Consider the following 21727-nt stretch of genomic DNA (forward strand, 5'->3'; position numbering starts at 1 on the left):
AGAGAAATAGGTTTGACAGACATCATTTAGCGTGGGCGATGAAAGCATGTCATGACTACCACAGAAACGAGTTTAGTGTTTTGCTATCTAGGTCACCATAACATTGTTGTGTACTGATGATAGAATAGATCGATCCTGTTGTATCGAGAAAACAAATCTTTGTTAGCTTGAGATAAATGTATCTGATATAACAGGAAAACCAGCTTTGTTATTAAAGGTGACATATCATGCAAAATGGACTTTTTAATGGTTCTTTACCTGAAATATGTTTCCCTGGCATGTCTACAAACCCCCCGAGAATGAAAAAAATCCATTCTGCCCGTTTTGATTTCTACACCTTTCTGTAAATGTGTGTGAAACGAGCCGTTTCAGACTTCTGTGTTTTTGTTACGTAACAACAATATCCGGTCTGTCAGGGAGTCAGAGCTCGGAGCTTGTTCAGCCCATAGACTGTATAAAATAATACTGAATCCCTCCTCCGTTTTTCATTACCTGCACAAATGTGTGCTAACAAGGAGCTTAGGAGGGAGGCATGCTAGTTGTAGGCTGTCTTAATAAACACAAAGGTCGGTTTTACTCCCCACATCTGCAGATTTGAAGATCTAGTGGGTGATTTTTATTTATCATGGATAAGTGCTAGCGCTAGTTAGCATAGCTACATAGCTACATGTCGTAGCTGTAGCTGTGTAGCAAGACACACGTCGACATACTGACAAATAAAACAACAAGAAACACAGAATCTGTGACCAATCCTTCATAAAAGGTCCTGCTGCCTTTCTGGTAGAGGTCGGTTTTACTCCCCACGTCTGCAGATTTGAAGATCTAGTGGATGATTTTTATTTATCATGGATAAGTGCTAGCGCTAGTTAGCATAGCCACATAGCTACATGTTCGTAGCTGTGTACCAAGACACACGTCTACATGCTGATAAATAAAACAACAAGAAACACTAAATCTGTGACCAATCCTTCAGAAAGGTCCTGCTACAGGCGCCTCTCCGTCAGGATCAGATTCTGGATCAGATTCAGAGGGTTGAAGTAACGTGATCTCTGAGCAGCCGTGTATATTCAGCCAACATGTAAACATTAGATCAACGTGCTGGAGAGCCGAGGCACATCCACTTCCTGAGGGGGCGTGGTCAGAGAGAAAACAGAGTGTTCTGAGGAGGACTGAAGAAGAGGGATTTTCAGGCAGACCAAAATCTGATTTCAAAGTGTTTTTTTGAGCATAAACTTTAAAGACATGTTTTGGGGACCTCTTAGACCAATATATATTGATGAAAAAAGCGTGATATGTCACCTTTAAAAGAAAACATGTAGAGAAAACCACTCAAACTGACTCATTTTCTTAGGAAAACTTGGTAAATGGATGAACTGGTGCATTGGAACATGCACCTTACATAGTTTTAAGTAGCAGCTATACAGTGCGTAATGACTTTTGCTCTTTTTTTTGTTCTTATGATGTGACACTGGGTTTTATTTAATAAATATTATGGTTTAAGATTTATTTTGACAACGTTTGCTATGGAAGACCAGAGGGGAAATGTTTCCATACATGTATTCACTCTGTTTTCTCTGTGATAAGTAATATTTGGCTACCTCAAGAACTTTTCCTGCGTATGATGTTAGCTCAAGATAACAACACTGGTATTTATGATTATGAGTTAATTCCGTTGTTTCCTTGAGACTTTGACTTATTCTTCTTATCTCTAGTTAAAAAAGCTTCTTCCTCCTGTGTTTTCTTCACAAGAGGACTTGTTATATTGAGAAAATGGAGTTAATACAATGTACATTCAAGGTTCAAGGTTCTTTATTGTTATAACATGTTACCACAGGAAACAAAATGTGTCTTCAGGACCAGCAGCATACATAGGCAACCAATTCTATGATAACTAAGATAAGATATCTTAATTTAATAATAATACACAAGTAATAATACCAAACTGAAATTTAGACACTTAAAAAATGTCTAAAACAGAGCAGCGCTAGAAAATGATCCTTTTATCGTGAGAAAAAGTTTTTTTTTATTCAAGATAATGAGAGATATTTATCTGATACAACAAGAAAAGTGTTTTTTTTTAATTTAGTGATATGAAAGTTTTATCTTGAACACCAGTACTTAAAGAGATATTTCAGGTTTTTTGAAGCTTGATAGTATGAGTTACATTGCACTAGTGCTCCTGCTAGCCACAATGATTGCCGGTGAGCTCTTCCCCCTTAATGAGAAAACTGTCCATTATCCAATTGCTCCAAGGATTATTATTATTATTATTATTTATTTTTATGAATTTCCCATCCTTTTCCCAAATGCTCTCACAATTTCTTAACACTAACTCATTTGAACTTTGTTGACATGCCATCAGCTCTATACTTTGTTAGTTGTGCCCCTGCTCCTTGGCATGTGTTGTGTATAACTTTGTTAACTGTCCTGTTAGCCTGTTAACTTAATTGTTAGTCACGAAAATCACTAATAAAAAATAAAATAATAATAAATAAATTCAAAAAATAAACAAACAGTTCCTACAAATATAATAATAAATTAGGTTATGGACTAAAATACAATATTGCACATGAGTATGAAGTATTGCACAGGAGAAAAATAACTGATATTAAATAGGTATTATCGGAAAACGGAGTAATTTTAATATGTAAATGTATGTTCACATACATTTTTTTTCATTTAAATTTATTTTTGCCTCTTTATTTATTTGTTTATTTATGTATGTAATTATTTATTTATTTATTTATTTATTTATTTATTTATTTATTTATTTATTTCCCATCCCTTTTCCAAACGCTCTTACAATTTCTTAACACTAATTCAACACTATGGATTCAATAACAATATTGCACATGGGTATGAAGTATTGCACAGGAGAGAAATGATTTATATTAGATAGGTATTACAGGAAAACAGAGTAATTCTAATGTATAAATGTGTTTCTGCATACATTTTTAAATCTTTATTAATTAATTATTTTTTTCCTATTTATTTATTTTTGCTTCTTCCTTCTCTTTCTCCCTCAGTTTTATATCATCAATTATCCAGTTGCTCCAAGGATTATTATGTTGAAATGCTTAGTCAGTATTTCAACATATTTTTATTCCTAAACTTTATTATTATTATTATTATTATTATTATTATTATTATTATTATTATTATTATTGTTATTATTATTATTATTATTATTATTATTATTATTATTATTATTATTATTATTATTATTATCAAATATATTTTTTTATCTAAAATGAATTTCCCATCCTTTTTCCAAACGCTCTTACAATTTCTTAACACTAAATTTAACAGTATGGATTCAATTAAGATATTGCACATGGGTATGAAGTATTGCACAGGAGAGAAATAATTGATATTAGATAGGTATTATAGGAAAACTGAGTAATTTTAATGTATAAATGTTTGTCTGCATACATTTTTTAATCTTTATTTATTCATTTATTTTTCCTATTTATTTATTTTTTCTTCTTCCTTCTCTTTCTCCCTCAGTTTTGTATTGTCAATTATCCAATTGCTCCAAGGATTATTATTATTATTATTACTAAATATATTTTTAAAATGAATTTCCCATCCTTTTTCCATACGCTCTTACAATTTCTTAACACTAAATTTAACACTATGGATTCAATAACAATATTGCACATGGGTATGAAGTATTGCACAGGAGAGAAATAACTGATATTAGATAGGTATTATAGGAAAACGGAGTAACTTTAATGTATAAAGGTATGTCCGCATATGGCTTCTTCTGTACTTGAGAGACAGTTCAAGCACAAAAACAATCTTTGTTGACATTTTACTAAATGTGGAATTTTCGTGCTTTTATTTTGAAAGCAACACGCCCAACCGGAAGTCTTCACTTCACGTCTCTACTTCTCGTTCCCGGCGGCTCTGTGGTCTGTACGGGTGTGCAACGGCTCCAAACGGCCCCAGGAGAAGAGATCCAGATGTGCTGTGGACTTCCGCACCTGTGAGGAACACTGACACGGGTGAACATGGCGGAGGAAGGTACGTGGACTGGCCCGACCTCCGGATCTGAGCGCTGACAGCAGAAGAGGGAAGCTCAGCCTGAACACACAGTGCAGGAGGCAGCAGCAGGTCCACTTATTGTCCTGGTACAGTCTGGGGAGGACACTTCACTGCAATCTGTACCGAGAACACGAACAGCACTCCGGCACACAGGTAGGACTTACATGTATTCAAGTAAAGAGAAGAGACACTTGTCAGGTGTGTTTGGACTGGAGAGCTCCTGAACTTAGCTAGCTGCAGTAGGCGAGGTCTCACGATGTGTGTTTGGTTTTTACTCCAAGTTTGCTTGAATAAAACGTGACAAAGCCTGAAAACACAAGTCTTATAATGCACCAGAATCTTCTGCATTAATATTCATCCTCCCAGGTTGACACTCCTTGATTTAAATGACTGTAGGTTCGCTTTCTGTTAGCTAAACTTGGTAAACGGATCCTGCTAACTTCCCACAGATCTAAATATACATGTAAAGTGTAAACTCATCTGCTCCCCCTGCAGACCTAGGGGATCCCCAAGGGGCTCTGTGCCGAACCCTACCCTCTCAAGTACATTATGCATGCTTTGCATTTAGTCTTGGTGATGCAATCATTTAAATGTGCTCATTCAAATTCACATCTGTTTTTGAAGTTGTGTCCTACAGTCTCTTCTGTGCTCTCTGGTCCTGGTTTGGGAAGTCCCTGTGGTCACTCAGGTCATACAGTGTCTGTGTTATTTTGCCTGCTGACAGGTTAATTAGTCTGAACTTGGAGAACCAGTTGTTTGTGTGTGCACAGTGAAAGTAAGCTCATCTGAGAGGAGCAGGGAGTGGGGCAGCTGAGCAGAAGTGTCAGGACTTCATGAGACAAGAACTGAAGCTACACTGCAAAAAAGGGTTTCTTAAAAACAGGATGAAAGAACTTAATTCAAGGTGAGGATTTCTTAAAACTAGTGAAATGATCTGTCCATGCAGCAAGTTAATTTTACTTGAAAATAAATCTTAAAAGGAACATTTGAGCAAATGAAGGTCTGGGGACAAGAAGAATAACACCAATCTAAGTAGAAAATGACTCACTATTGGAAAACTATGATTTTGATGTAGATTATTTTAACAGTCATTCACTCAATTTAAGATTCCATGACTAATTGAGACAAAAAAGACATGTTCATAATCAATTTAAGATTCAACCATACATACAAAGATTAAAAACAAGTAAAGAAGTCTTAAAACAAGGTCCTTCATCTAACACAGGGGTGTCAAACTCATTTCAGTTCAGGGGCCACATACAGCCCAAGTTGATCTGAAGTGGGCCGGACCAGTAAAATCATAACATAATAACCTATAAATAACGACAACTTTACATTTTTTCCCTTTGTTTTAGTGCAAAATAGTACAAGTATGTGCTGAAAATGTAATCAACTATCTTTCTACAAAAACAGTTCTCCATGATGAGTCTCATAGTGGGGCAGAACATTTTACTCTTTAAGCACTGAAACCTGCTGCAAACACACCAAACAAGTTATCAATTCACCTGACACAGAGTGTCATTTTTACTGCAAAAGAACAGAGAGATTATAATAATGAAGAAGGTAAAGTTGGCTATCCTGGACCCCTCAGCTCTGAAAGGAACAGTTTGCTTGCTGGACAGTGTTGTATGCAGGGGTGTTGTGCTAGTGTTAGTAGTTAGTGGATCATCTTATAGTGCTCTAAAAAGACTTAATGAATCTCAACTGGATTATGCAAACAGCAAGTCATCTATTTTCTCACTTTGAGAAAAAAGTCCCGGGAAAAAGTGCTGTTCAGGTGCGCTCCATCAGCACTATGATTGTATGCAACCCTCAGAGGACAAATTTAAAATAGTAGTTACTTTTATTGAAAATTTGCAGTTAATGTCTAATCTGTAATTTTTTCACTTTGCAAAGTCGTTCCGTGGGCCGGATTGCAACCTCTGGCGGGCCGGTTTTGGCACGCAAGCCGCATGTTTGACACCCCTGATCTAACATGTCTCAAAAATTCAAATCTTGGCAAGTGCCGAATGATTTGCAGTGTATGACTGGCTACCCCACAGAGATGCACTGAGGGGCTGATACCAACACAAGACCCCAATACTGATGTTTCTTTTCTATGTATTCTTGTTGTTATTCATTCCTCCATTTAGGGCCAGCAACCTTCTTTAATCTTCATTGTGAATCCTCTCAGGTCTTCATTACACACGCTTTAAAGAGAGCCCAACAAATTTACTTGACAACTTTTTTTAAAATATAATTTCTTAATGAATTTTTATGGAAGCACATCATAATAATCAGACACAATTGTGAATATAGACACAAATATCCATAGTATAGTCAACGTTAAACTAGAAAGGAACACTTAGGGCAGGGGAGTCAAACTCATCTCAGTTCAGGGGCCACATACAGCCCATGTTGATCTGAAGTGGGCCGGACCAGTAAAATTCTAACATAATAACCTATAAATAATGAAAACTCTAAATATTTCCCTTTGATTTAGTGCAAAAAGTACATTCTGAAAATGTACACATTTCATGAAATATCTTTTTACATGAGCAGCTGGTGTATTTTTCACTATGATGAGTCTCATTGTGGACTGAATATTTTACTCTTTAAGCCCTGAAACCTGCTGAGAACACACCGAGCACACAGGTTACCCATTCACCTGACACACAGTGTAATGTTTACTGCAAAAGAACAGATAGATTATAATGATGAAGAAGGTAAAGTTGATTATTATGGACCCCCTCAGCTCCAGCATGAACAGTTTGCTTGCTGGACAGTGTTGTATGAAGGGGTGTAGTGCTAATGAGCACACCTACAGTGGGGCAAACAAGTATCTAGTCAGCCACTGATTTTGCAAGTTCTCCCACTTAGAAAGATGAGAGAGGTCTGTAATTTTCATCAGAGGTACACTTCAACTATGAGAGACAAAATGAGAAGAAAAAATCCAGGAAATCACATTGTAGGATTTTTAAAGAATTTATTTGTAAATGATGGTGGAAAATAAGTATTTGTTCAATAACAAACAAGCAAGATTTCTGTCTCTCACAGACCTGTAACTTCTTCTTTAAGAAGCTCTTCTGTCCTCCAATCGTTACCTGTATTAATGGAACCTGTTTGAACTGGTTATCTGTATAAAAGACACCTGTCCACAGCCTCAAACAGTCACACTCCAAACTCAACCATGGCCAAGACCAAAGAGCTGTCCAAGGACACCAGGAAGAAAATTGTGGACCTGCACCAGGCTGGGAAGAGTGAATCTACAATAGGCAAGGAGGTTGGTGTGAATAAATCAACTGTGGGAGCAATTGTAAGAAAATGGAAGACATACAAGACCATTGATAATCTCCCTCCATCTGGGGCCCCATGCAAGATCTCATCCCGTGTGGTCAAAATAATCATGAGAACGGTGAGCAACAATCCCAGAACTACACGGAGGGACCTGATGAATGACCTGCAGAGAGCTGGGACCAAAGTAACAAAGGCTACCATCAGTAACACACTACACCGAGAGGGACTCAAATCCTGCAGCGCCAGGCGTGTCCCCCTGCTTAAGCCAGTACATGTCCAGGCCCGTCTGAAGTTTGCCAGAGAGCATATGGATGATCCAGAAGAGGATTGGGAGAATATCATGTGGTCAGATGAAACCAAAATAGAACTTTTTGGTAAAAACTCAACTCGTGGTGTTTGGAGGAAGAAGAATGCTGAGTTGCATCCCAAGAACACCATACCTACTGTGAAGCATGGGGGTGGAAACCTCATGCTTTGGGGCTGTTTTTCTGCAAAGGGGACAGGATGACTGATCCGTGTTAAGGGAAGAAAGAACGGGGCCATGTATCGTGAGATTTTAAGCCAAACCCTCCTTCCATCAGTGAGAGCATTGAAGATGGAACGTGGCTGGGTCTTCCAGCATGACAATGATCCAAAACACACCGCTCGGGCAACGAAGGAGTGGCTCTGTAAAAAGCATTTCAAGGTCCTGGAGTGGCCTAGCCAGTCTCCAGACCTCAACCCCATAGAAAATTTGTAGAGGGAGTTGAAAGTCCGTGTTGCCCAGCGACAGCCCCAAAACATCACTGCTCTAGAGGAGATCTGCATGGAGGAATGGGCCAAAATACCAGCTACAGTGTGTGCAAACCTGGTGAAGACTTACAGGAAACGTTTGACCTCTGTCATTGACAACAAAGGTTATGTTACAAAGTATTGAGTTGAACTTTTGTTATTGACCAAATACTTATTTTCCACCATCATTTACAAATAAATTCTTTAAAAATCCTACAATGTGATTTCATGGATTTTTTTTTCTCATTTTGTCTCTCATAGTTGAAGTGTACCTCTGATGAAAATTACAGACCTCTCTCATCTTTCTAAGTGGGAGAACTTGCACAATCAGTGGCTGACTAAATACTTTTTTGCCCCACTGTATGACGCACCCACATGCACGATATGAGGCTCCTTTCGAAAATGGTGTCTCACCACTTCTACATATACGCAGACTTCAGAGTTGACAGGATCATGAAGTTCTCTAAAAAAGTCTATGAAATTCAACCAGATTAAGCAAACTGCAAATATTATTTTTCCTCACTTTGAGAAAATAAGTCTTTTTTTCACTTTGCAAAGTCATCCCGCTGGCTGGATTGGAACCTCTGACGTGACGGTTTAGGCCCCCGGGCTGTATGTTTGACACCCCTGAATTAGGGTGTTGGTGGAACTTACCAAAACACCACCAGACCATCAACAGAAACATTCCAAAAACACAAATAGGTTAATAGAGTAAGTCCAATGAAAACAAGATAAATATAATCAAAATAATGATAAGAATAGTATTTAATAAATAAGAAATTGAGGAGTGAATTAAAATGTTAGGGAAAACAACAAAAGCAAAAAAAATCAACAAGCAGACAAGGACTCAACAACTTTTAAATCAACCATCTTCCACTCATAAAGGATCATAGTTTTGAAAAACAACTCCAAGAGCCTCAACAGCCCACTATACACCCACTAACCCAACACTGTGGGAAGCATTTTGAATAATAATAATAATAATAATAATAATAATAATAATAATAATAATAATAATAATAATAATTTTATTTGTAGAGCAATTTTCGAAAAACAAGTTACAAAGTGCTTCTCATGGGCAGCAAAATAAACCAGGCAGTTCATTGAATGAAAGGTAAGATAAAGAAATAAAACACATTTTAAATGACATACAATTCCCCTACAAGAACTCTAAAGGAATACAATTCTTTTAAACTAAAATAAAATAAAAAAAGATAAAATATTTTTTCTTAAATATATTTCTTAAAAGTTTAAATAAAATAATATTAAATGAAATCAGGAAAGGCTCCGTGATAAAAGGATGTTTTCAGAAGGGATTTAAAAGAGCTCACTGACTCAGCAGACCTGGTCGTTCCAGAGAGTCTGACCCCTCACTGTGAACGCCCTCTCTCCTTTTGTTTGCATTTTTGTGTCAAGAATGCATAATAAACCTCTGCCTGAGAATCTCAATACAACATTGGCTTGTAAGGTAAGATAAAATAAGATAAGATAAGACATTACTTTATGATCCCCGTGGGGAAATTCAGTTGTTGCAGCAACGCAGACATAAGTACAATCAAGAATAAGTTTCATTGAATAAAATAAAATAAGTAAAAATTAAAATAGATAAATAAAAGAATAGATTTAAGATATATACAAATGTCACAAATGGTTTAAATAGTGGTAATTACTGGCAGAGTTAAAAAGGTTTCAGTACAGGTTGACATGGTGTGATTATGGTTCAGTTATGACCAAGCGGCAAACTCCGGTCTCAAACGATGAAGCCAATGCGGAAGTGATATAAACTGCAATACATCGAAAATCCTCTTGAGGCTGGTTGCAGAAACACCGGAAACCACATAGATATGAATGGGAAAAAGACGATCTTTGCAGCATTAATAAACATGTTTACAGCCTGGTTCAAAAAACGGCTTGACCCTACAACGCTAATCTCTCTAATGTCACACACTGTACGGGGGGTGAATTTTTTTCTAACATGACGGTTAAGAAGATATTAAGATTACGAGTTTTGCCCAAATAAGGACATGACTGACGTGACTCCCGGTCGGGAACACACAGCCATTGGCTAAGAGACTCACACTACGTCACACTCTGCCTAGTTGAGTTCCGCATTTCCAATATGGCTGCTGCCGTCGATTTGCTTCAAAACAGCTCTCAGGAACAGATGGGTGACGTCACGGATACTACGTCCATATTTTATACAGTCTATGGTTATGACAGATTAAGCAATATAATAAATAAATAAATAAGGGTATATAATGTGATTGTATGAAGATAAAGAGAGTAGAAAAAGTACTATATAATAGTACCATGGTGGTCGTTTCGGAGAAAGTCCATGTAGAGCTTTAAAAGTAATCAGTAAAATCTTAAAATCAATTCTTAAACCAACAGGGAGCCAGAGCAAGGAAGCTTAAACCAGAGAGATATGGTTGTATTCTTTGTGTTCTGGTTAAAACCAAGGGTGCATCTCGCTCGGCTGGTGGTGAAGCTTTCAGCGGAGTGTCTGCCCCCTGGTGGCTGGCTGCAGTATAGGTCAAGAAATCCGTCTCCCCCGTTCATTTGAATGGGGCTGCAGTCAACCTTTAAAAAATAAATACACGTGGTACGAATGTTTCTCACATCCGTATGCTGTGGTGATATGTAGTTAGTATTTGACTGTTTTGTGTCCAAGGCCTCTTTTTCCTGAAAAGTTTGTTTTTCGTTAGTTATTAGAGTTTAAAAAACGGGGTTTTACTTCCTGGTTTCCTTTGATTCACAGCCGCCGTAGAGTGAAACTTCAAAGGACACACAGCGTCTTGTGATGCTGTAGGGCGGAGCTTATTACAGTGGCTTCACAGGCTCTGGCTTCTCAATGGCGGCGCCCAGGAGTGGGATTTTTTGGCTTCAGAACCGTACAATGGGAAGAGGCGGAGCAATGCAGTCCACTTTTATTTACAGTCTATGGTTAAAACCCTGGCAGCTGAGTTCTGTACAGTCTGGAGACGATGAAGGGATTTGTTGTGCAGGCTGCTAAACAGACTGTTACAGTAGTCCAGGTGTGAAGAAATAAAGCATGTAAAATCGCCTCTGTGTCTTTAAAAGTTCAAACAGACTGAATTTTAGAAATACCTCTGAGGTGTACTTTAATAACCTGTCTAATCATTGAATAAAGACACTCAACCAACACATGGATGTGTCTCTGCTGGACTGTTCGGTCAGAGCATGTGCACACATTGTTGAATGTTGTCGTCCAGATTGCACACCAAATGTTTGACGGTTAACATTGCAGCATAAAAGCCTCTTTAGTCCTCTCTCTACTTCTTCACTGTTTGAACCAGCATGCACAGACTTCCTCTCACTCTACCACAACAACACGCTGAGATCTACCACTGAAGCTGTGTGACAAGTCCTGACAGGCACCATGAGCCCACCAATCAGCTTCATCTGCAGCAGACTGTGAAACCAGCTTCATAAAACTGACTTTGACTTTGGGCTGCAGTCAAACTGGGAAGTGCATTCCTGAAATCATTCAAATTGAAGAGCATCATTTAAATGATGTCTGAATCCATCGCTTGTATGCTGCAGTGTGAAGATTCAAGAGGCCTGAACCAGGAAAAACAAGACCACGAAGTAGACTAAAGGCACACTGAGATGGATTAAAGTCATATACTGTGAGTTAAAAAGAAGGTTTATGAGCTGGAGAAAAACAGATCATTTCTTCAGTGCTTCAAATAGCCTGATTCTTACTTTTGAGCTCAAAATCTCACATTGAATAAACAATGAGGATGACTACATGAAGTAGGATAGATCATGAAGTTAATATCCTTTTAAAACACAAGTGTTATAAATATAATAGCTTCTATTTTAAAGCCTCTGGTAACCCAAATCAACATAAAGGTTCTACCTATGATATTTCAGACCATATGTAAATACTTAAAACAATGCAAAAATATTAGAACTCAACTTCGATCCATTTTTTAACACGTTTTCACACTGGGTTTTAAGGAGGCTGGTTTAACCTGATATTAATGACGTAATAAATATCTAACCAAATCATAAATGAAGCACTGAGTCATGTGCACACATGTTCAACAAAACTACTCTGCTCCAGCTCAGACTGTCTCCTGACGTCTCAGCCAGCTCCCCTCAGTGTTGTCTTAGCTGTTAGCTTGTTTGCTAATAACGTACTGCCTGTAATCTGTCTGTATAGCTGTCTCTCTGCTCTTTGCACCGCTGTGCTCGTGTGTCCCTGTCTACACATCCACCGCTGAAGATCACAGCTTGTTGTCATTCTTCTATTTTCTTTCTAACTTTCCCCAGAACAGGTTCACTAACTTTCCCCAGGACAGGTTTACTAACTTTCCCCAGGACGGGGTTCACTAACTTTCCCCAGGACCGGTTCACTAACTATCCCCAGGACCGGTTCACTAACTATCCCCAGGACCGGTTCACTAACTTTCCCCAGGACCGGTTCACTAACTATCCCCAGGACCGGTTCACTAACCTTCCTCAGGACCTGTTCACTAACTTTCCCCAGGACCGGTTCACTAAGTATCCCAAGGACCGGTTCACTAACTTTCCCCAGGACCGTTTCACTAACTTTCCCCAGGACCGTTTCACTAACTTTCCCCAGGACCGGTTCACTAACTTTCCCCAGGACCGTTTCACTAACTTTCCCCAGGACCGGTTCACTAACTTTCCCCAGAACAGGTGCACTAACTATCCCCAGAACAGGTGCACTAACTATCCCCAGGACCGGTTCACTAACTTTCCCCAGGACAGGTTTACTAACTTTCCCCAGGACGGGGTTCAATAAACTTTCCCCAGGACCGGTTCACTAACTATCCCAAGGACCGGTTCACTAACTTTCCCCAGGACCGGTTCACTAACTTTCCTCAGGACCGGTTCACTAACTTTCCCCAGGACCGGTTCACTAAGTATCCCCAGGACCACTTCACTAACTTTCCCCTGGACTGATTCACTAAGTATCCTCAGGACCGCTTCACTAACTATCCCCAGGACCAGTTCACTAAGTATCCCCAGGACCGGTTCACTAACTTTCCCCAGGACCGGTTCACTAACTATCCCCAGGACCGGTTCACTAACTTTCCCCAGGACTGGTTCACTAACTTTCCCCAGGACGGGGTTCACTAACTTTCCCCAGGACGGGGTTCACTAACTATCCCCAGGACCGGTTCACTAACTTTCCTCAGGACCGGTTCACTAACTTTCCTCAGGACCGGTTCACTGACTTCCTCAGGACCGGTTTAACTAACTTTCCTCAGGACCGGTTCACTAACTTTCCTCAGGACCGGTTCACTAACTTTCCCCAAACTGCTCAGAGTTTAGCAGAACAGCTTCGTCTGACACCCGGAGCCGAGCTCCTCTGCATGCACATACTACCCTTCAGCCTCCTCTGCTCCGGGCGTCCCATGGTCCTGATGCCCCGGAGACTACGGAGTGATAAAACTACTAAATGATAGAAGTCCTGATTCTGAAGTATTTTGTGACTCAGCACTCAGAGACCATTGTAAATGAATAATTTTCAGGTTCTGGAGTTTTGATGTCTTTAGATTCAGAGTCAGACGGCTCAAACATGCAGGCTGTGAACTCTCTCTTGACCTGTCAATCAAAGAGTTAGGCCACGCCCACACAGTTATGAGAAATGCTCTGACCTGTAAAAGAAGATGTTTTTGAACAGAGTTTTTTCAGAGTTGTGGATGTTTAATTTCACTCAGATTTTTGTTGAAGCTTGATTACACATTACATTTTGCTAGTCTATATGAATTTTTAATTTACCATTTACGTTTCCAGAGGCTTTAAGCATTAAAGGATTCCAACTACTTATATTTTCCTTGCCGTTGTGAGACATCAGCCTTGTGTAAGAACTCCAGATACCAGAGTTCGTCTTTTATGATTCTTCATGACAAATAACAACGTCAGCACTTAGAAGCTGCAGATCAGACGGAGGATATTTAGACCTCTGATTTATATCTATTTATACTTGTTCCAGTAATAGAGTGTACTTGCTGTTGATAGCTTTATTACTGCAGTCACATTGAGATAAATGTTCTCGTCATCGAGGCTCAAAGATAAGGAAAACAGAACATGACAATGAAGAAGCTGCTTTATTTATAACTCCCTTTATTTGTGCTCATGCTTTATCTTTGTCGTGTTAGTGACTTCCTGTCCTCCTCCTCCCCCTCCTCCTCCTCACTTACAACACATGCACAGACACGAACACACAACTCACACGCCTTAAAGCTGATCTGCCTCTTTGTCCAGCTGCATGAGGGAGCACAACATGATTGTGCTGACAGACGACATTCCCCGAAAGTTCACTGGGACTTGTGGGAATAGTTTGTCGTTTCCCTTAAAAGGGCAGAATTATTGTCAACATGGACAGAAATATGGAGAGGTGGTGATGAAGGAGCAGAGGATAAAATGCATGATGGGGAAATGAGAGCTTTTGCTGTTTGCAACAAGGAACAAAGGTAATATTCACACCAAAATATGCTTCTTTACATTGAGAATAACATGTTCCAGAACTTATTCTAACGTGATAATCAACTTCATAGTGCTCTAACAGCTCAGCATGTGTTAAGTGTTGAAGCTTGCAACAGCTCTCTCATTGAACCCCTTGTGCCAGCTCTGTGAGGAGGGGAACAAGGATCTCCTTGATGTTGTGTTTGTTATGTTTATTCATTTTCACAATTAAAATAAAACACACTCAAAAAGAGCAAAGATAAATAACATACAGTGCAGGAAGAGGCAGAAAACTCAGAGAGCGTATTTGAAGCATCAAACCAACTAGTGTTCTTATATCAAAAAAGAATCAAAAAATACTACATTGACACACATAAAGACAAAAGTTGATACTAAAAATAAAATAACAAAAGTATACAAAATTAACTATTAATATAATTATTACATCAGCAGAATTCAAAAGCACAAAATCTGAATATGATGTGTACCTGTCTATGAGTATGTGGAGCAGAATGAGTAGTGGATAATGTATGGTTAGCAGGTTGTTATGGGACAAAGAGACAAGAGCGGAGGGGTCTTGACCACCCCCGGCTACTAACTTAAAATACTAACAGGTTGTCAGAAAACTTTCATTAAAGGTGACATATCATGCAAAATGGACTTTTTAATGGTTCTTTACCTGAAATATGTTTCCCTGGCATGTCTACAAATCCCCCGAGAATGAAAAAAATCCATTCTGCCCCTGTTCTGATTTCTCCACCTTTCTGTAAATGTGTGTGAAACGAGCCGTTTCAGACTTCAGTGTTTTTGTTACGTAACAACAATATCCGGTCTGTCACGGAGTCAGAGCTCGGAGCTTGTTCAGCCCATAGACTGTATAAAATAATACTGAATCCCTCCCCCGTTTTTCATTACCTGCACACATGTGTGCTAACAAGGAGCTTAGGAGGGAGGCATGCTAGTTGTAGGCTGTCTTAATAAACACAAAGGTCGGTTATACTGTGCTAGCGCTAGTTAGCATAGCTACATGTCGTAGCTGTAGCTGTGTACCAAGACACACGTCAACATACTGACAAATAAAACAACAAGAATCACAGAATCTGTGACCAATCCTTCAGGAGGGAGGCATGCTAGTTGTAGGCTGTCTTAATAAACACAAAGGTCGGTTTTACTCCCCACGTCTGCAGATTTGAAGATCTAGTGGATGATTTTTATTTGTCATGGATAAGTGCTAGAGCTAATTAGCATAGCCACATAGCTACATGTTCATAGCTGTAGCTGTAGCTGTGTACCAAGACACACGTCGACATACTGACAAATAAAACAACAAGAAACACAGAATCTGTGACCAATCCTTCAGAAAGGTCCTGCTGCCTTTCTGACAGAGGTCGGTTTTACTCCCCACGTCTGCAGATTTGAAGATCTAGTGGATGATTTTTATTTATCATGGATATGTGCTAGCACTAGTTAGCATAGCCACATAGCTACACGTTCTTAGCTGTGTACCAAGACACACGTCAACATACTGATAAATAAAACAACAAGAAACACTAAATCTGTGACCAATCCTTCAGAAAGGTCCTGCTGCAGGCGCCTCTCCATCAGGATCAGATTCTGGATCAGATTCAGAGGGTTGAAGTAACGCGATCTCTGAGCAGCCGTGTATATTCAGCCAACATGTAAACATTAGATCAATGTGCTGGAGAGCCGAGGCACATCCACTTCCTGAGGGGGCGTGGTCAGAGAGAAAACAGACTGTTCTGAGGAGGACTGAAGAAGAGGACTTTTCAGGCAGACCAAAATCTGATTTCAAAGTGTTTTTTTGAGCATAAACTTTAAAGACATGTTTTGGGGACCTCTTAGACCAATATATATTGATGAAAAAAGCGTGATATGTCACCTTTAAAAGATTATTTCAATCATTTACAGTGATTTTACCATAATCTGGATTACAACAGTAGTTAAATAAGGCTATCCATTGTGTACTAACCCTACCTCTGAACAACACAACTGATGGTCTCAAACACATTAAGAAGGCAAGTCATTCTACAAATGAACTCTTGACAAGGCTCATGTTCATTAGAAACCATTCCAGGAGACCACTTCATGAAGCAGACTGAGAGAATACCAAGAGTGTGCAAAGCTGTCATGAAGGAAAAAGGGGGCTACTTTACAGAATCTAAAATATAAAACAGATTCTGCTTTGTTTAACACTTTTTGGTTCATTCAATAATTCCATATATGTTCTTTCATAGTTTTGATGTCTTCAGTATTAATCTACAGTGTTTACAATCATTACAATAAATATAAACCCTTCAATGAGAAGGTGTTTCCAAACTTTTGACTGGTCGTGTATATCCAGAGGCGCAGAATAGTTTGTATTAGCTGTGTTTCTCTGGCCTCCATGTTGATCTGATGACATTCAGAGTAAAGTGAAGTGTTGCAGAAATCACAAGGTCACAAATGTACCATAACAGAGACACTGGGACTCTTTATGGAGACATGAGAACAACATGTTGACATTGCATAACTTTGGAGGAAGCTCCAGCAGGCAGAGAACGAGTCTGAGTTAGTCTTCTGTTGTCCTGTTAAATGAGCTATATATTGACGATCTCTCTTTCTCTTGTTCCTAACAGGGGCCATGAGCAGTGAGCTGAACGTGCCCATGGGGTCCCCCGCACCCGGAGCCTCAGAGCAGGCTGCTGACGGCGGGATGGACTACAGGGACTGGGTGCGGCGGAGCTACCTGGAGCTGGTCAGCTCCAACCACCACTCAGTGCAGGCCCTGTCCTGGAGGAAGCTCTACCTGAGCCGGGCCAAGCTGAAGGCCTCCAGCAGGACGTCTGCTCTGCTCTCCGGGTTTGCAATGGTGAGTCATGTCCTCTGTCGGGACCAGTTTTTACTTTCTAACTTATTTGCATGTTTCATTCTCTTGATAATTCAGCAGAATGCCTGGCTGGGCTTGAGAAGATGCAGCTGTGGGCAGGAAATGGTTTTATACATCCTGTTTTTGTTTCCAGAGATATAAACAACCCCCCCCCTCTCACTGAACCAAAATACATCCACACTGCAGCATGTACTATCACACATAGCGACCTGGTTCTCCCTGTGTCTGTCTCATAGGTGGCCATGGTGGAGGTGCAGCTGGAGATGCAGTACAGCTACCCTCCTGTGCTCCTCATCGCCTTCAGTGTGTGCACCACGGTGCTGGTGGCGGTGCACCTCTTCGCTCTGCTCATCAGCACCTGCATCCTCCCGAACGTAGAGGCCGTCAGCAACATCCACAACCTCAACTCTGTAAGTGAGTCTCCACACGAGCGCATGCACTACTACATCGAGCTGGCGTGGGGCTTCTCCACAGCGCTGGGCATCCTCCTGTTTTTAGCAGAGGTGGTCCTCCTCTGCTGGATCAAGTTCCTGCCCGTGGACTCCCTTGAGGTTAAAAAGGGGAACAACTGCTGCTCCACAGCGACACTACCAACACCTGTGCCGCAGTACAGCGGCTGGCAGGCGGCGCTGGCCTCCACCATCATCATGGTGCCCGTTGGGGTGATTTTTGTGGTGTTCACCATTCACTTCTATCGCTCTCTGGTGCGCCACAAGACAGAGCGCCACCACCAGGAGATCGAGGAACTGCATAAGATCAAGGTGCAGCTAGACGGCCACGAGAGAGGCCTCCAGACTGTGTGAGCACAGGACCGCAGCTTTAAGACTTCCCTTTGTATCCCATATTTATCCTCTCCTTCTCCGTCTGTTTCTCAAAGCCTCACTCTGACGAGGAGCCTCACAGCTCGTCATCCTGCAGCTCAGACAGTCGACACGTGTCAGAGTGATAATTTATTCTTAAGGTGTTACGTGTTTCTGGGGTTAGCTTGTCTGTGTTTTAGCTCTGTATGAAGTCTGGGTCGATGATGATGTCAAAAAAGAAGTTTACAGAAAAAGGGCTAAAACGTAGGGATGCACCGATCTGACTGCTCTCTGTCCTGGATCTGGGGTCCCCCTTTCATCTGTGAGGCGACATAACCCTTTACTTTTTTTTACACAAAGCCTTTGGAGGTGTAAGGTGTTCACCCCTGAACCGTCTTCGTACGGCTAAGAACCTGTGAAATACCTCACCAGAGGAGACAGAGTAAGCACAAGTCATTCAAAAGATTCAATCTGAACAGATCAAGTTAGGATCTCTTTGACATCAACACCAGTTCAGTTGTTCGAGTCTTTATCAGACAGACGTAAAAACAAGGTCGGTGCATCCCTCCTCATATGTTCTGTGTGCCATTTTTTGTGCCATGTCTCTGTTTTCACGGTCGGGTTTGGTAAGGATAACCAGTTCTCTTTGGATTTGGACAAACTCAAACAAATCTCTTATTGGATCTTTTATTTTTCCACAAGCCGCCAAGTTCACCTGAAGAAATGGCAAACACAATCATTCTAATACCAAAGTAACATGACTAAGTGTTGCATAAGCTGGACTCTCCACTCAACCAGAGACGGTTTGTCAGAGGAAGAAGAGAGCATGGTGCCAAGTCCATTATGAGAATCTCCAAATGAAACTGCTCATCCTGCTTCAGTTATTACAGCTTGTAAATGTTATAGTTCTGAATCCAGACCGTCAGTATTCTGGTACTCATGGAAAATGTGTGCCAAAGTGTTTTTGCACCTTAATCTATCATCAGAATCTGAATGAACACATCGACCTTGTGTCACCTCTCAGAGACCTTATCTCATATTGTATCCGGTGTTGGTTGGTATGCCGGTTGCATTGACTAAGAAGCTCACATTTCTGCCCTCTCAGTGCAACCAAAGATCTGACTCTTTGATTCAAAGTTATCTATAACTCTATTTCCTTACAAACGTTGAACATTAGATGCATTCAGTACGAGATTTGAAAAGATTAGGATTTACAGAAGTCATTCAAGACTGCTTCAAATCCGATCCAACCCGACCCGTTTCGCATGGATTATGACGTGAATGTTCTTCAGTCGAGCTCACATTTATTGTTCAACTGAGCTTTTTAGCTGCAAAGACTGCATCGCACTGTTTAACTCACTGATTGAGGGCCTTTTACACTGTGTTCAACCTTGTGAAGTCTTAAAAATGTTACATTCTTGTCAAAGTGTGGAGATTTATGTTACTATGTTTTATATCCCAAATCTCACACACGCCTCGGGCTCATTTTCCTCCTTTAATGTCTTTTACAAAGACCACAGCTCCTGTGTAACGGCCAAATTCCACCAGATCCGTGTCCGGTCCGTCTCTGATCCGTCACAGCAACACATCTGATAGGTTTCTATTCTAGTCAATGTGTTAACTTCCACTGGAACCGCTCCATTGCGTTCCGGCTCTGCACGACTCATCAATCCCCACAGAGCAGATGGAGCGGGACAGGAAGTCAGGCACCAAAACAAAATGAAAACATCCGGTTAATTTTCAGAATAAAACACTCATGTTTAGTAATTACCGCGGGAAAACCTCGGTCACATGACTCCAGCTGTCCGGCGGTCCGTGCAGCTCCGTGCTGCATTCTGCAAACGCAATCAGTGGGTGTTGAAGGACGAAAGATCACAGAGCCGGACAGGACACAAATCTGGTGGAAGCCCTGTGTAAGAGGTGTCATCCCTCCTGCACACTGATGCTGCTCTCTGCTTCAACATGAATGTGTTACTGTCCAAATATATAGTTCAGCCTTACAGAAGGATGATCGCCTTTTATGAACTGCTGTTTTGCTGTTTTGCCTGAGGTCATAAAACGAGCAGCTGTGTTTACTGAGAGAGGAGTTTAGCATGACAAACAGCAACTTTGAACTGAAGAGAGGCCGGAGGGCTGCAGAGAAGATCAACATGGTGAAGAGTGTGAAGGCAGAGTGCATGTTGGAATCAGCATGATGTCCAGTGTATTTACTGAATGATACTGGACGCCTCTCTGTGAAGAACAACACACACACACACACACACACACACACACACACACACACACACACACACACACACACACACACACACACACACACACACACACACACACACACACACACACACACACATTGGTTGTGCAGTTACTGTGTAAACAAAAAAGAATATGTACCAACCTGTTCTCACATTCCAGTCAATCCGATCACTGACCAAAGTGTTGCTCAGTTGGTGTTTCTGCCTCTGAAGAGACAAAGTGCACTTGTAGTTTATTTGTACAGAGATCTTTTCTCCCTTTGTCTCGTGTCTTAGTGCTTCTTTAATTCATATTGCAGAGTTCATGGAGATTAAACTCATAGCTTGCAACAGAGTTCCACAATGAAACCAATAAAACCAATATTAAAGCTCTCATCGTGTCCTGTGTGTCAATAACCAGCCATGGTAATTAAAGCTTGTGATGAACATGCTTGAAATCAACCATCCATCCATCCATCCATCCATTATCTTGACAACTTATCCTGTTAGGGGTCACAGGGGGCTGGAGCCTATCCCAGCTGGCTACAGACGGAAGGCAGGGTACACCCTGGACAGGTCGCCAACCTATCACAGGAAATCAACCAATCAATCTTTATTTATAAAGCGCCAAATCACAACAAACATTCTCCTCAGATTTTTTCCTAACAGCAGGTCTTGACCGTCCTCTATGTTCCTTTATTAACAAAGACCCAACATCAAGACAGGATCAGATCCAGTCCCATCTTCCAGACAGGACTCAGTCTGATCTCATCTTAATCCACCATGAGCAGAGCACTTTGCAGCATTTAGCAAGTTACAGTGGCAAGGACAAACTTCCTTTAACAGGCAGAAACCTCCAGCAGGACCAGACTCATGTTAGACACATATCTGCTGAGACCATGATGAAGAGAGGGATAGAGGGAGATGAAGAGAGAGAGAGAGAGAGAGAGAGAGAGAGAGAGAGAGAGAGAGAGAGAGAGAGAGAGAGAGAGAGAGAGAGAGAGAGAGAGAGAGAGAGAGAGAGAGAGAGAGAGAGAGAGAGAGAGAGAGAGAGAGAGAGAGATGAACTGCCAAAAAGGGTTGCTTAAATGAGAGTGAGTGAGTGAGTGAGTGAGTGAGTGAGTGAGTGAGTGAGTGAGTGAGTGAGTGAGTGAGTGAGTGAGTGAGAGTGAGAGAGAGAGAGAGATGAACTGCCAAAAAGGGGTTGCTTAAATGAGAGTGAGTGAGTGAGTGAGTGAGTGAGTGAG

The 21727-nt window shown here is 40.7% G+C and overlaps 1 protein-coding gene across 1 annotated transcript; it reads left to right on the forward strand.

Annotated features, from left to right (window-relative positions):
• Positions 1–3852: 3852 nt before the first annotated feature.
• Positions 3853–20874, forward strand: orai2 (ORAI calcium release-activated calcium modulator 2). Its single transcript, XM_034683941.1, has 3 exons — positions 3853–4200; positions 17196–17428; positions 17683–20874. The coding sequence occupies exons 2-3, from the start codon at positions 17201–17203 to the stop codon at positions 18247–18249; spliced, it is 795 nt and encodes a 264-aa protein (XP_034539832.1). The 5' UTR covers positions 3853–4200; positions 17196–17200; the 3' UTR covers positions 18250–20874.
• Positions 20875–21727: the final 853 nt, after the last annotated feature.

Source organism: Notolabrus celidotus, chromosome 5 (genome assembly GCF_009762535.1).
Source record: "Notolabrus celidotus isolate fNotCel1 chromosome 5, fNotCel1.pri, whole genome shotgun sequence".
NCBI lineage: Eukaryota > Metazoa > Chordata > Actinopteri > Labriformes > Labridae > Notolabrus > Notolabrus celidotus.